The sequence below is a fragment of the Uranotaenia lowii genome, chromosome 2 (assembly GCF_029784155.1).
Source record: "Uranotaenia lowii strain MFRU-FL chromosome 2, ASM2978415v1, whole genome shotgun sequence".
Lineage (NCBI taxonomy): Eukaryota > Metazoa > Arthropoda > Insecta > Diptera > Culicidae > Uranotaenia > Uranotaenia lowii.
In genome coordinates this window covers 69417282-69429827 of record NC_073692.1, presented here as the reverse complement: position 1 = coordinate 69429827, position 12546 = coordinate 69417282, and the positions used below count along the sequence as shown (strand labels likewise).

The window sequence follows — 12546 nt, the reverse complement described above, 5'->3', positions numbered from 1 at the left end:
GACGATAGTCGAATCACCCTAGTCGCTTTAGGTGAGAAACGTCTTTTAGAATGAACTTTTTGAGTTCTTATCCTAATCTAGTAGTCAGCTGGGCATGAACCTCTGTCACATCGGCTTCGGGAATAAGGTGACAAGATTCACGTTGTATACTATATTTTAAAACTGTATTATAAACATTCATAAAATTTCTAAATATATACATTTAATGTTTTAAGTATCGCATATATTTAAAATTACTCGAAAATATTTTGAATTATTTTATTCATTTCCTTAAATAAAAATATCAAAAAGTGTTTAGTTTTTATCAAGTTTGATTGGATGTTTTGAGCTTTCATACAGGTTTTCTTGTTTTGATTCAACTGGTTTCTGTAACTTTTTTTTAATGTACCGCAATAAATGAATAAATTTAACACATTTAAAATCAAAAATTTGTTTCAGCCACCTTGAATAATTTCAAACATGTTTCCGTGATTTTCCGTGCAGCTATTTTGGCCGCCGCTGCGGGCGGCTAAAAACTTTTATGCTTGAATCCACCCCTGCAAAAGTCACAACAACGGCGCATAACTGCAGCATAACTTCGCATTCGCACGTTGTTTTGCATGAGCTGCAGTTATTTGTGAAGCACCCAGTCTAGTCTGAAATTAGTTATTTTACGGTCGAATCTGCATTTTACGGACATTTCGGAACGCTTTTCTTCCACTTGTGTTCTAAGTGCTCCTCGAGGATTTGAGTTGGGACCGGATAATTCAAATAACAGCCTCACAATTCACGACAAAATGTAAGTTGACAAAGCAACCCTAACCTATCTACCTGAGAAAAGTAGGTAACTCGAGATGTCTTTCCGGTTTTTTCGGGTTATTTCTTTTCAGGAGAAATTTCAATTCCCCAAAATTTGGGAACTCACTAGGTAACGATTCCGATGACGATGACTTCGATTCGGGTACCGAACCGGAATTTATAGTGGAACCGTACGCCATCGAGGAGTTCCCAATCATGGAAGAGTATGAGGTTGACGACGATGATGATGCCAATGAGGAGGACGAAGAGTCGGATTACGATCCGAACGAGGATATTATTATTGGCACCTCATCCAGCAGCAGCGACGATTCAGAATCGGAACGGGACGAACCGAAGCAGGAGAATGGTGAGTAGAATGAATGGGGGTTAAATATGTTTAATGATTTCAGTAAGTAATTTTAACTTGTCTTCTAAAGGTGAGGATAGCACGACCAGGGGTGCTCCTGAGAAAAGATTGGTCGATGATTACGATGAAGAGATGGAAGAAGATGAGGTTATAAAGGCCATCATCACCGAAATCAAGAAGCCTCGCTCGAAGCCACCGGATATAAAAACTGAAGACTTCGTGACGGATCTTTGCTTTCATCCGGATCAGGATCTGTTGGCAGTTGGTACGACCACCGGAGATTTGCTGGTCTATTCGTTTACCAACGATGAGTGTACTCTGAAAAACACCCACGAAGTACATTCGAAATCGATTCGTGATATCGAATTCAACGACGACGGAACCATTTTGATTTCGACCGCTCGAGATCGATCCATAATGGTGACAGACGTTGAGACGGGCAAGCTGAAACGCTTCTGGGACAATGCCCACGAGGAACCGGTCTACACAATGAGTATCATTAGCGAGCACACGTTTGCTACCGGAGACGATGATGGAGTGCTAAAGCTGTGGGATCTCCGACAGAACGAGCCGATATTCAAACTCAAAGAGGTGGAGGACTTTATCTCCAGTATAGCAACCAACGACCAGCGAAAGTATCTGCAAATGTGTAGCGGAGATGGATATTTGACAACAATCAGCATACCTCAGAGGTGAGACTCGTGTTTACATTAAGAACTGTTGTTAAAATTTTTAATGAAACATCTTTACCAAACACAGGAAAATGTACGTTCAGTCGGAGCCATACGAGGAAGAGCTCACCTGTATGGGCGTTTTCCGGAATGACAGTAAACTGGTGGTGGGTTCATCGAAAGGAAACTTTTACACCTTCAACTGGGGCCAGTTCGGTTACCATTGTGACGCATTCACCGGCCCGAAAGCTGGTGTCAATAAAATGGTTCCCATTACCGAACGAATAGCTGTGGTCGGAGGCGAGGATGGTTTTCTGCGGGCAATGCATATGGTACCGGGCCGGGTGCTCGGAATCGTGGGGCAACATACGCTGGCGGTGGAAACGATCGATATCAACAGCACCGGGGAGCTTATTGCGTCCAGTTCCCACGATAACGATATTCGGTTCTGGAACATCAAGTTTTTCGAAGAATTCGACGATATCAAGTACAACAGTAAAGCGGACCGGAAAGCGATGAAACACAATCTGCCATCCTCTCACCACACCGACGCAAAAGACTTCTTCTCGGATCTGGCAGGACCTAGCGAGGAGGCGAGTTAAGAGGTATACCATTTTTTTTTCGCGTTTCTTTTTACATTTTCTGTCTACACAGTCGATTGGTGTTCAAACTGGAAGCAAACAACAATTGTACAGACAGTTTTCACGTTTCGTGTCTATATCTTTGGATACATCTAAAATAAACTGTTATTCGTTTGAATCAAAGTTAGCTTTAAATTGTGGTTTTTCATCGGATCTTCGAAACACCATTCTATGTAAATCTGAATCATGAATTTGAAAACAGAACTTCCATTCGTTGAAAAAAAATCTAAATCTGTAGTCTGATACAAGTATTTTGAATCTCAATCTTAAAGTCAGAAATTTGAAGTGTAAAATCTGGATTTAAAATTTAAATCAGTCAGGCGTTTTTTTAACAATCCGAAATCTTAATGTGAAACTGACTTATAATCAGAACTCGGAGTCTGAAATTGGATTTTAAACATAAATTTAAAATATCTATCTCAAATTTGAGTTGAAGTCCTGAATGTGAAATTTGAATCAAAACTTAAGATATGAATCTGAAATCTATACATATAATCTGAATCTGTTATCTGGAAATTGCACCGGAATCATAAGAATGAGTCTGTAATATGAAATTTGTTCTACAAAGGTGAAACTAAAATCCAAGTTGGAATTCTTAAATCTGAAATCATAACATTTCATCAGAAATCTGGATTTTATACTGAAATTTGAAGCAGTTATCTGGTTTCTGTAAATTAAACGAACTCTAAAATCCAAATTTGAAACTTTGGAAAAGTTTTATATTCGTATTTAAGATTCAAGTTCAGATTTCAATTTAAAATTCAGATTCAGCTTTAGTATCTAAATTCAGATATAGTATCTAGATTTAGTAATTCGATTCAGATTTTAGATTGCAAATTCAGATTTCGATTCAAATTTCAGATTTCAGATTTAGACTTCAGATTCAGATTTAATTTCAGATGTCTGATCTCAGATCCAGATTTCAGATTTAGTTGATTTTTTTGCGTTCTGTTATTTTTGCTTGCTTATTATTAATTGACTTTTTTTATCATGTTCTAAATTTTTAATTTTAATTCTTCATTTTCCTGTCTATTTTTTCTCTTCTGTTTTTGATATGTTTTGTTTTTTATTCTTTTTTTACTTCGGACTTTTTCGCTACGTTCTTCCCTATTTCTTTTTTTTTATTTTCTATTTATTGTAATTTGTTCTCATATTTTTCTCATGTTTTCTTTTTTTATTAGAGTGCTTTACCGTTAATTCTAGTGTCTTTAGACAAAAGCTTTAAAAGAAATTAGTAAAATAGGACAGTTATGCATAAACTGACTGATGTTTCATTTCAATTTTGAAGCTCCGTGGCGACGAAAGCTCGCATGAAAAGCTTCGGAAAATGTGCTGATGATGATGTTTTGAAAGCCGCATGGTTTGTTTCGTTTGTTTGGTTCTCTGTAAAACACAAAAATGGCCCATCGCGGTTGCTTCCCGTCGTATACTGTCGTATACACATTTTGAACATATATGGAATCGATCAAATATTACGTAACGAAACTTTTGTTCAATTTTTACTCTACCCGATTCCGACATACCCGATTTCTATCTACAATCTACACGCAGCATAACAATATGATACGTATTCCTCACTAAACGTGTCACGTAATATGTGGATGATACCTATAACGAATGAGCTGCGAATGAGATGAGAGTAAATTGCACTTTTACAGTGTACAGCAAACACAGCTCCACATCTCGGGGAAGCGATTCGAATTCGAGAGTGCGATTTTCATTCAACGATTCGTGCACATATGTATACTTATCGTCATCGACATATAACCAGCATAAAAAAGGGGGTGAAAAATTTAGTGCAGTCGATGAATTGTCGCCGCGGACTGAAGTGAGTGATTCTGCTGTGCTGGTCCAGCCAGAGAGAAAAAAAATCTACTAAAGCAAACGCCAATAATCTCGATTGTATCCGCTTCTAAGCAATCGGCATCCACCATCGGGTAAGGGAACCGGAAATGATGGACGGCTGCTGTTGGCGTAATCATTTGGATTAGCGGCGTGCCTGTCTACTGCATTACCGCACACACCAGTTTCTGTTTTTCTATCGTCAACACTTTTCCTCCTGTATCTGTCATGGTTTTCCTGTCATCGCCGATGTAAGAACGGTTCTGGTTCCGGTTTTCCAATTTCGTTCTTCTGTCTGACTGCTGTCTACGAATTCTTAACCCTGTCGACTTGGTAAGTATGGTTGTTTTAGAGAAGGCGACTTATTAATAATAGGTTTTTATTTTACAGTCATTTTGTCATCTAAACTTGCATCGATTACTGAAACGAGTGACACCGGATAAATTTTTGTGAGCGAGCGCGCGGGGGCGTGAAGGTTAGGCTTAGAGGAGAAGCGAAATTAGAATCTGCCTTGAAAGATGGGGGTCAAGTTACGATTTTCACCGCGACAGATTTACGGTTTTGTGGCCTACGCCGGGCTGATGGTGTTTTTGTTGTGGCCCGGGCGTTTTGCCAGCCGGTACGAGTACATTGAGGGTGAAGAAATCTACGACCAGCTCGTCCGGAAGACCACCAAAAATGTCAGCCTGATGCGTAACGGAGTCCGTTGCGATTACAGCGACGTGATCGAAGAAAACGTGTACCTATATCGGAGGCCTTTCACCGAAGAAATTATCAACAACAATATCCGACTGGGTGGCGAATGGTACCCGGAAGATTGTCTTCCCAGTTTTAGTACGGCCGTCATTATTCCGTACCGGCAGCGGGAACAGCAGCTGAATCAGTTCCTGATTTACATGCACAACTTCCTTCGGAGGCAAAGGATTCACTATCGGATTTTCATAATAGAACAGTACGATCCGAAACCGTTCAACCGGGCTAAGCTGTTCAATATTGGAGCCCTGATTGCCATGAAGCTCGATTACCCATGCCTCGTCATGCAGGATGTGGATCTATTGCCACTGCATCTGGGTCATCTGTACGCCTGCAGTCAGCAACCCAGGCACATGTGTTCCAGTCTCGATGTGTTCCGGTATAATCTGCCCTACAAGGGCCTTTTCGGAGGGGCCATAGCAATTCAGAGCCAACAGTTTCTTAAGGTGAACGGCATGTCCAACATGTTCAGCGGTTGGGGTGGGGAAGATGACGATTTCTATGCCCGGCTCCAGAACAAGGAAATCGACATCTGTCGGTTCAGCCCGGACTTCAGCCGCTACACGATGCTGAAGCACCACAAGGAGACACCGAACAAAGACCGGGTTGCTTTCCTTCGCAATGGGCACCTGAGATACCACACGGATGGTTTGAACTCGCTAGTGTATAAGGAAGTCGGTTTTAAGATGCACAATTTGTTTACGCACGTGCTCGTCGAGACGTAGGTCGTGATTTTTGCGGACCATGTGAGGCATGAATTGTGATAGAATTTTGTGATTTAGCTGCTACAATTATTAGCCCCGAGCAAACGATTTCGGTACTCTTTTTCGGATGTTCCATCGACTGAAACACTTCCGGTAAACGATTTGATTTTGAATCCTGACATATGTATGGAAGAGGCAGTCTTTCAGTTGCATCAAATTTGTTTAAAGTAACAACACTGCTATCTATTTTTGAAATTGTCACAATTTTTTACAGATATCCTGTGTTAAAAAGTTGAAATTTGCTTCCCGAATTAGGCAAACACATATTTAGTTTAAATGGTATTTCAATATTGATAAGGCTTCAAAATTCTTATTTTGTCAGTTGTGAATCCTTATTTATAGGCATAAATTTCTCAAACCTTTGTTCTCAAAATTTAATTTCACACTTTAAAAGTTATCCACTTGACATCAGTTTAGTTATAGACAAAATAAGTCTCCAGAAAAAAAACAGATTTTCAGAGAAGCTATTAAAATAAAAAAAAACTTTATGGCAAGCGTTGATACAAAATTTGCAGAGTTTGAATTTAAAATCTCCGGCGTTGACCTAGATTGATGATTGATTTATTTTCAACTGAATCAGATTAATCTGATGAGCCTAAAACTCCACAAAGTAAAAAACTAACAAAATAGGCTTTCATGTTGAATTTGTTGCCCTGATATGCTTCAGATCTTATGGAACATTCGATCGCAACCAATTGGATTTTTTCCAAGGCTTCAAGACCCGAAGGTTGTTAATCTAGTTCAGTTAATAGGTGTGAGTCAAAAATGTTCTAGGTCAACAGTAAAGCTATTCGCATGTTCTACCCTCTAGGTATAATCGCGGAGTTGTATCCCCAATATTAAACCGATAGGTCAATAATTTTCAAGTGGTATTAATTACACATTTAAATACACAGTCAATTGGCTGTTGAAGTACTGACGAGGATTTAACTGGTACCTTTATACCGGATCACATAATTCGATAGAGACGAAAATACCAAGTGTGATAACAGCAGCAAATTATATACGCTGATAGCGAGCGCCATACGATAAGCGTACCGACTCTATTTTGACTTGATAGGTAGTAAACAATAATCGAATGCTGATAAAAGGTAAAAGTACGCACACGACGCGAACAGGGAGACGAGTGCTGATTGATTTATAACCGATCGCTAAATGCTTACCAAAAAGCAATAAATAACGATATTGTTTTAGTGTTTTCTATGTAGTATGTTCAGCAGGTTTTATCTTGAAATTTTAATCCACTTGAAGCTAATGGCCCATTTGATTTTATGATTTGAATCTTATTAATATCGTCATCGGCTGGAAACCAACAACGCTTGATTACAAACGCCATAAGAGTGTTTGTTAAATCATTTATTCTGAAAATTTATTCCACTAGTACGCAGTACATTTTTAGTCTAGTTTTAACCATACCTTTTAAGTATCTTATTACCGACTTACTTATTCACTCTAGTCCACTGTAAGATAAGTTGATCCCAAACGGGTCCTTTAAAATAATAAACCTATTTGACTAGTAGATTTTGAGAATCTTGTTGTTCAGTTGTTAGTTGCCTTATTTCACAAACCCGTAGCTCGTAAGTAGGATATACAAATTTGCGGTAACCGTAAAATCAATTGTTAAAGAAATAGGTAACTACAACAACACTCACTCTAATCTATAGACAGAGAAAAACACGCCCAAGTTAAACTCTTCTTATGCTTGAAAGTAATCTAGACCAGTCACAACTACACTACTGTTTTAAAATGTTCTCCCTTTTCTCCATATAAGTATATAGAAGGACTTAAAAATGTTGTCGCTCATTTTTCGGTGCACTCCATAGAAAGTTTCTTCGATAGTCGTCGAAACTTATAGTCGCAGCAGCATACTTTCAACACACTTTAAACAGAAAACTTAACTTTTTCGCTCTTGAAGATAAACCTATAATAGTACTTATAGACTTACGTTCAGAGGCTTAATAAAGCTAATACATTTTATAAAGTAAAAATGATAAAAAATACAAACAGTTTTCCAGCTGAAGAAGTAACGTGTAGCTTAAAATTGTTATAAAAAATTGTAGGAGAATGAAGATACCAGCTTCACTCAAGTGGTCGAATTTTGAAACACATTGTTGAACCGTTAGCTTCACCTGCGGGTTGAGATCAGAACTAAAAAAAACATTGTTTTTCCGAGCCTAGCAAGATACCTAAGAATAAATGTAAAAATATTAAAAAACAAAAGGTTCTTTTTTGTATCAGCTTTGAGAACATTGCATGACTCGGGTCACTTTTCTATGGGTTTCTTCTCGCAACCAGAAGGTGTCAGCACGGTAAGCCTTAAGCTAGAACACAATCTGCGCATCAATGGTTTATGTCTTCACTACAAATTCCTACTACAGCGCCTCTATTAGATTATAAATGCACTAGAGTGGTGGCCGTGTCGAGTATGATTTTCAAATGAATTCAGAATCTTTAATGTATTATTAAATAAATCGATTCTCAAATGTTGAATTTTAATATCGATTATCCAAAGTTAATCTGAAAACAGAAACAGAAATTTTTACAATCAAGTTTACAGAAATTTACATGATATCAAATCGAGTTGAGAATTTGCAATATCGAGTATTATCTTATATTTTAAATTTTGATTGTCTTGTATGCATTGATGAGGGTTATACAAAAATTACAAAAATGACAAAAATCAAAAATGACAAAAATAAAAAAAAAATACAAAAATGACAAAAATGACAAAAATGACAAAAATGACAAAAATGATAAAAATGACAAAAATGACAAAAATGACAAAAATGACAAAAATGACAAAAATGATAAAAATGACAAAAATGACAAAAATGACAAAAATGACCAAAATGACAAAAATGACAAAAATGACAAAAATGACAAAAATGACAAAAATGACAAAAATGACAAAAATGACAAAAATGACAAAAATGACAAAAATGACAAAAATGACAAAAATGACAAAAATGACAAAAATGACAAAAATGACAAAAATGACAAAAATGACAAAAATGACAAAAATGACAAAAATGACAAAAATGACAAAAATGACAAAAATGACAAAAATGACAAAAATGACAAAAATGACAAAAATGACAAACATGACAAAAATGACAAAAATGACAAAAATGACAAAAATGACAAAAATAACAAACATGACAAAAATGACAAAAATGACAAAAATGACAAAAATGACAAAAATGACAAAAATGACAAAAATGACAAAAATGACAAAAATGACAAAAATGACAAAAATGACAAAAATGACAAAAATGACAAAAATGACAAAAATGACAAAAATGACAAAAATGACAAAAATGACAAAAATGACAAAAATGACAAAAATGACAAAAATGACAAAAATGACAAAAATGACAAAAATGACAAAAATGACAAAAATGACAAAAATGACAAAAATGACAAAAATGACAAAAATGACAAAAATGACAAAAATGACAAAAATGACAAAAATGACAAAAATGACAAAAATGACAAAAATGACAAAAATGACAAAAATGACAAAAATGACAAAAATGACAAAAATGACAAAAATGACAAAAATGACAAAAATGACAAAAATGACAAAAATGACAAAAATGACAAAAATGACAAAAATGACAAAAATGACAAAAATGACAAAAATGACAAAAATGACAAAAATGACAAAAATGACAAAAATGACAAAAATGACAAAAATGACAAAAATGACAAAAATGACAAAAATGAAAAAAATGACAAAAATGACAAAAATGACAAAAATGACAAAAATGACAAAAATGACAAAAATGACAAAAATGACAAAAATGACAAAAATGACAAAAATGACAAAAATGACAAAAATGACAAAAATGACAAAAATGACAAAAATGACAAAAATGACAAAAATGACAAAAATGACAAAAATGACAAAAATGACAAAAATGACAAAAATGACACAAATGACACAAATGACACAAATGACAAAAATAACATAAATGACAAAAATGACAAAAATAACATAAATAACAAAAATGACAAAAATTTGAAAAATTACAAAAATAACTAAAATGACAAAAATTATAAAAAATACAATCATTATAAAAATTACAAAAATACAAAAATTACAAAAATTTCAATAACTACAAAAATTACAAAAATTAAAAAGAATTATAAAAATTACAAAAGTTACTAAAATACAAAAATAACAATAAATACAATAATTACAAAAATTGCAAAAATTACAAAAATTACAAAAATTCCAAAAATTACAAAAAATACAAAATTACAAAAATTACAAAAATTACAAAAATTACAAAAATTACAAAAATTACAAAAATGACAAAAATGACAAAAATAACAAAAATGACAAAAATTTGAAAAATTACAAAAATTTCTAAAATGACAAAAATTATAAAAAATACAATCATTATAAAAATTACAAAAATACAAAAATTACAAAAATTACAAAAATTACAAAAATTACAAAAACTACAAAAATTACAAAAAATACAAAAAATTATAAAAATTACAAAAATTACTAAAATTATGAAAATGACAAACGTTACTAAAATACAAAAATATCAATAAATACAATAATTACAAAAATTGCAAAAATTACAAAAATTACAAAAATTACAAAAATTATCAAAATTATAAAAATTACAAAAATTACAAAAATTACCAAAATTACAAAAATTACAAAAATTACAAAAATTACAAAAATTACAAAAATTACAAAAATTACAAAAATTACAAAAATTACAAAAATTACAAAAATTACAAAAATTACAAAAATTACAAAAATTACAAAAATTACGAAAATGACAAAAATAACAAAAGATTACAAACATTACAAAAATTACAAACATTACCAAAATTACAAAAATAACAAAAATGACAAAGATGACAAAAATGACAAAAATGACAAAAATGACAAAAATGACAAAAATGACAAAAATGACAAAAATGACAAAAATGACAAAAATGACAAAAATGACAAAAATGACAAAAATGACAAAAATGACAAAAATGACAAAAATAACAAAAATGACAAAAATGACAAAAATGACAAAAATGACAAAAATGACAAAAATGACAAAAATGACAAAAATGACAAAAATGACAAAAATGACAAAAATGACAAAAATGACAAAAATGACAAAAATGACAAAAAAGACAAAAATGACAAAAATGACCAAAATGACCAAAATGACAAAAATGACAAAAATAACAAAAATGACAAAAGTGACAAAATTGACAAAATTGACAAAATTGACAAAAATGACAAAAATGACAAAAATGACAAAAATGACAAAAATGACAAAAATGACAAAAATGACAAAAATGACAAAAATAACAAAAATGACAAAAATGACAAAAATGACAAAAATGACAAAAATGACAAAAATGACAAAAATGACAAAAATGACAAAAATGACAAAAATGACAAAAATGACAAAAATGACAAAAATGACAAAAATGACAAAAATGACAAAAATGACAAAAATGACAAAAATGACAAAAATGACAAAAATGACAAAAATGACAAAAATGACAAAAATGACAAAAATGACAAAAATGACAAAAATGACAAAAATGACAAAAATGACAAAAATGACAAAAATGACAAAAATGACAAAAATGACAAAAATGACAAAAATGACAAAAATGACAAAAATGACAAAAATGACAAAAATGACAAAAATGACAAAAATGACAAAAATGACAAAAATGACAAAAATGACAAAAATGACAAAAATGACAAAAATGACAAAAATGACAAAAATGACAAAAATGACAAAAATGACAAAAATGACAAAAATGACAAAAATGACAAAAATGACAAAAATGACAAAAATGACAAAATTGACAAAAATGACAAAAATGACAAAAATGGCAAAAATGACAAAAATGACAAAAATGACAAAAATGACAAAAATGAAAAAAAATGAAAAAAAAATGGAAACAAATGACAAAAATGACAAAAAATGACAAAAATTTTAAATAATACAAAAATGACAAAATTTTCAAAGATGACAAAAATTGCAAAAATGACCAAAATGACAAAAAAAATGACGTTAAAGGCATAAAAACTACATTGGCAAAATGTCAAAATGACAAGAAAGTCAAACATGACAGAAACAACAAAAATGACAAAAAAATGACAAATATGACAAAAAAAAAATCACAAAAATTTCAACACCCTTTCAAGTCGGAAAATCCATACAAAACCTTTGTCAATCAGAGCTGGCGAACTCTAATAGGTCAACTGATCCTCAAATCGATCGATTTCTTTCCATTGTGAAATAAATCACGCCGATTTGATCTGGGTAGGTCGAAATGCCGAATGGCGCCAACCAAACACCTGGCCAGGAACAGGTTGATTCCGACTGGCTGTCCCAATCAAATGTATGATTTGTTTCCTTGTATTTAGTTATGGGCGACTTCAAAAATCCACGCCACTCTTTAACAGCATGATTGACTGACTGAGTATGACTATGAGCTGAACGCTTCGAGGGACGATGCCGATTTAGTATAGTCACACTCAGAAAAGCTTCAAGTATACCTTTCGGTTATGGAGGGTGTAGTGAGGTACCTGAATATTACTCAATGATCTCTGATTGAGATTTGATTTTATTTTTTGTCGTCATGTTCGGCATCGGATTGGCGCGACTCGAGATCGAATCTTGCATCTCTTTACCCCCGTTTCTTTCTTTTTTTTGCTTACTTCCCGAGTACCGTTCTACAACTAT

General features: G+C 33.3%; 2 protein-coding genes across 2 annotated transcripts; both read left to right on the top strand.

Moving 5' to 3' along the window:
• Window positions 1-591: 591 nt before the first annotated feature.
• On the top strand, window positions 592-2591 carry LOC129746652 (WD repeat-containing protein 55 homolog). Its single transcript, XM_055740445.1, has 4 exons — window positions 592-778; window positions 870-1144; window positions 1215-1836; window positions 1904-2591. Coding segments are annotated over exons 1-4 (1413 nt in total). The 5' UTR covers window positions 592-776; the 3' UTR covers window positions 2418-2591.
• A 1531-nt stretch (window positions 2592-4122) lies between these two features.
• Window positions 4123-8035, top strand: LOC129744661 (beta-1,4-galactosyltransferase 2-like). Its single transcript, XM_055737296.1, has 2 exons — window positions 4123-4631; window positions 4689-8035. The coding sequence occupies exon 2, from the start codon at window positions 4817-4819 to the stop codon at window positions 5774-5776; it is 960 nt and encodes a 319-aa protein (XP_055593271.1). The 5' UTR covers window positions 4123-4631; window positions 4689-4816; the 3' UTR covers window positions 5777-8035.
• Window positions 8036-12546: the final 4511 nt, after the last annotated feature.

What these genes read in the sequence shown, in the direction of transcription:
- LOC129746652 (XM_055740445.1), top strand. An exon ending in CGAACCGAAGCAGGAGAATG is followed by an intron (nt 1,145 to 1,214) that starts GTGAGTAGAATG and finishes TGTCTTCTAAAG; the next exon opens with GTGAGGATAGCACGACCAGG. An exon ending in ACAATCAGCATACCTCAGAG is followed by an intron (nt 1,837 to 1,903) that starts GTGAGACTCGTG and finishes TACCAAACACAG; the next exon opens with GAAAATGTACGTTCAGTCGG.
- LOC129744661 (XM_055737296.1), top strand. Translation starts at nt 4,817, where the DNA reads ATGGGGGTCAAGTTACGATTTTCACCGCGACAGATTTACGGTTTTGTG.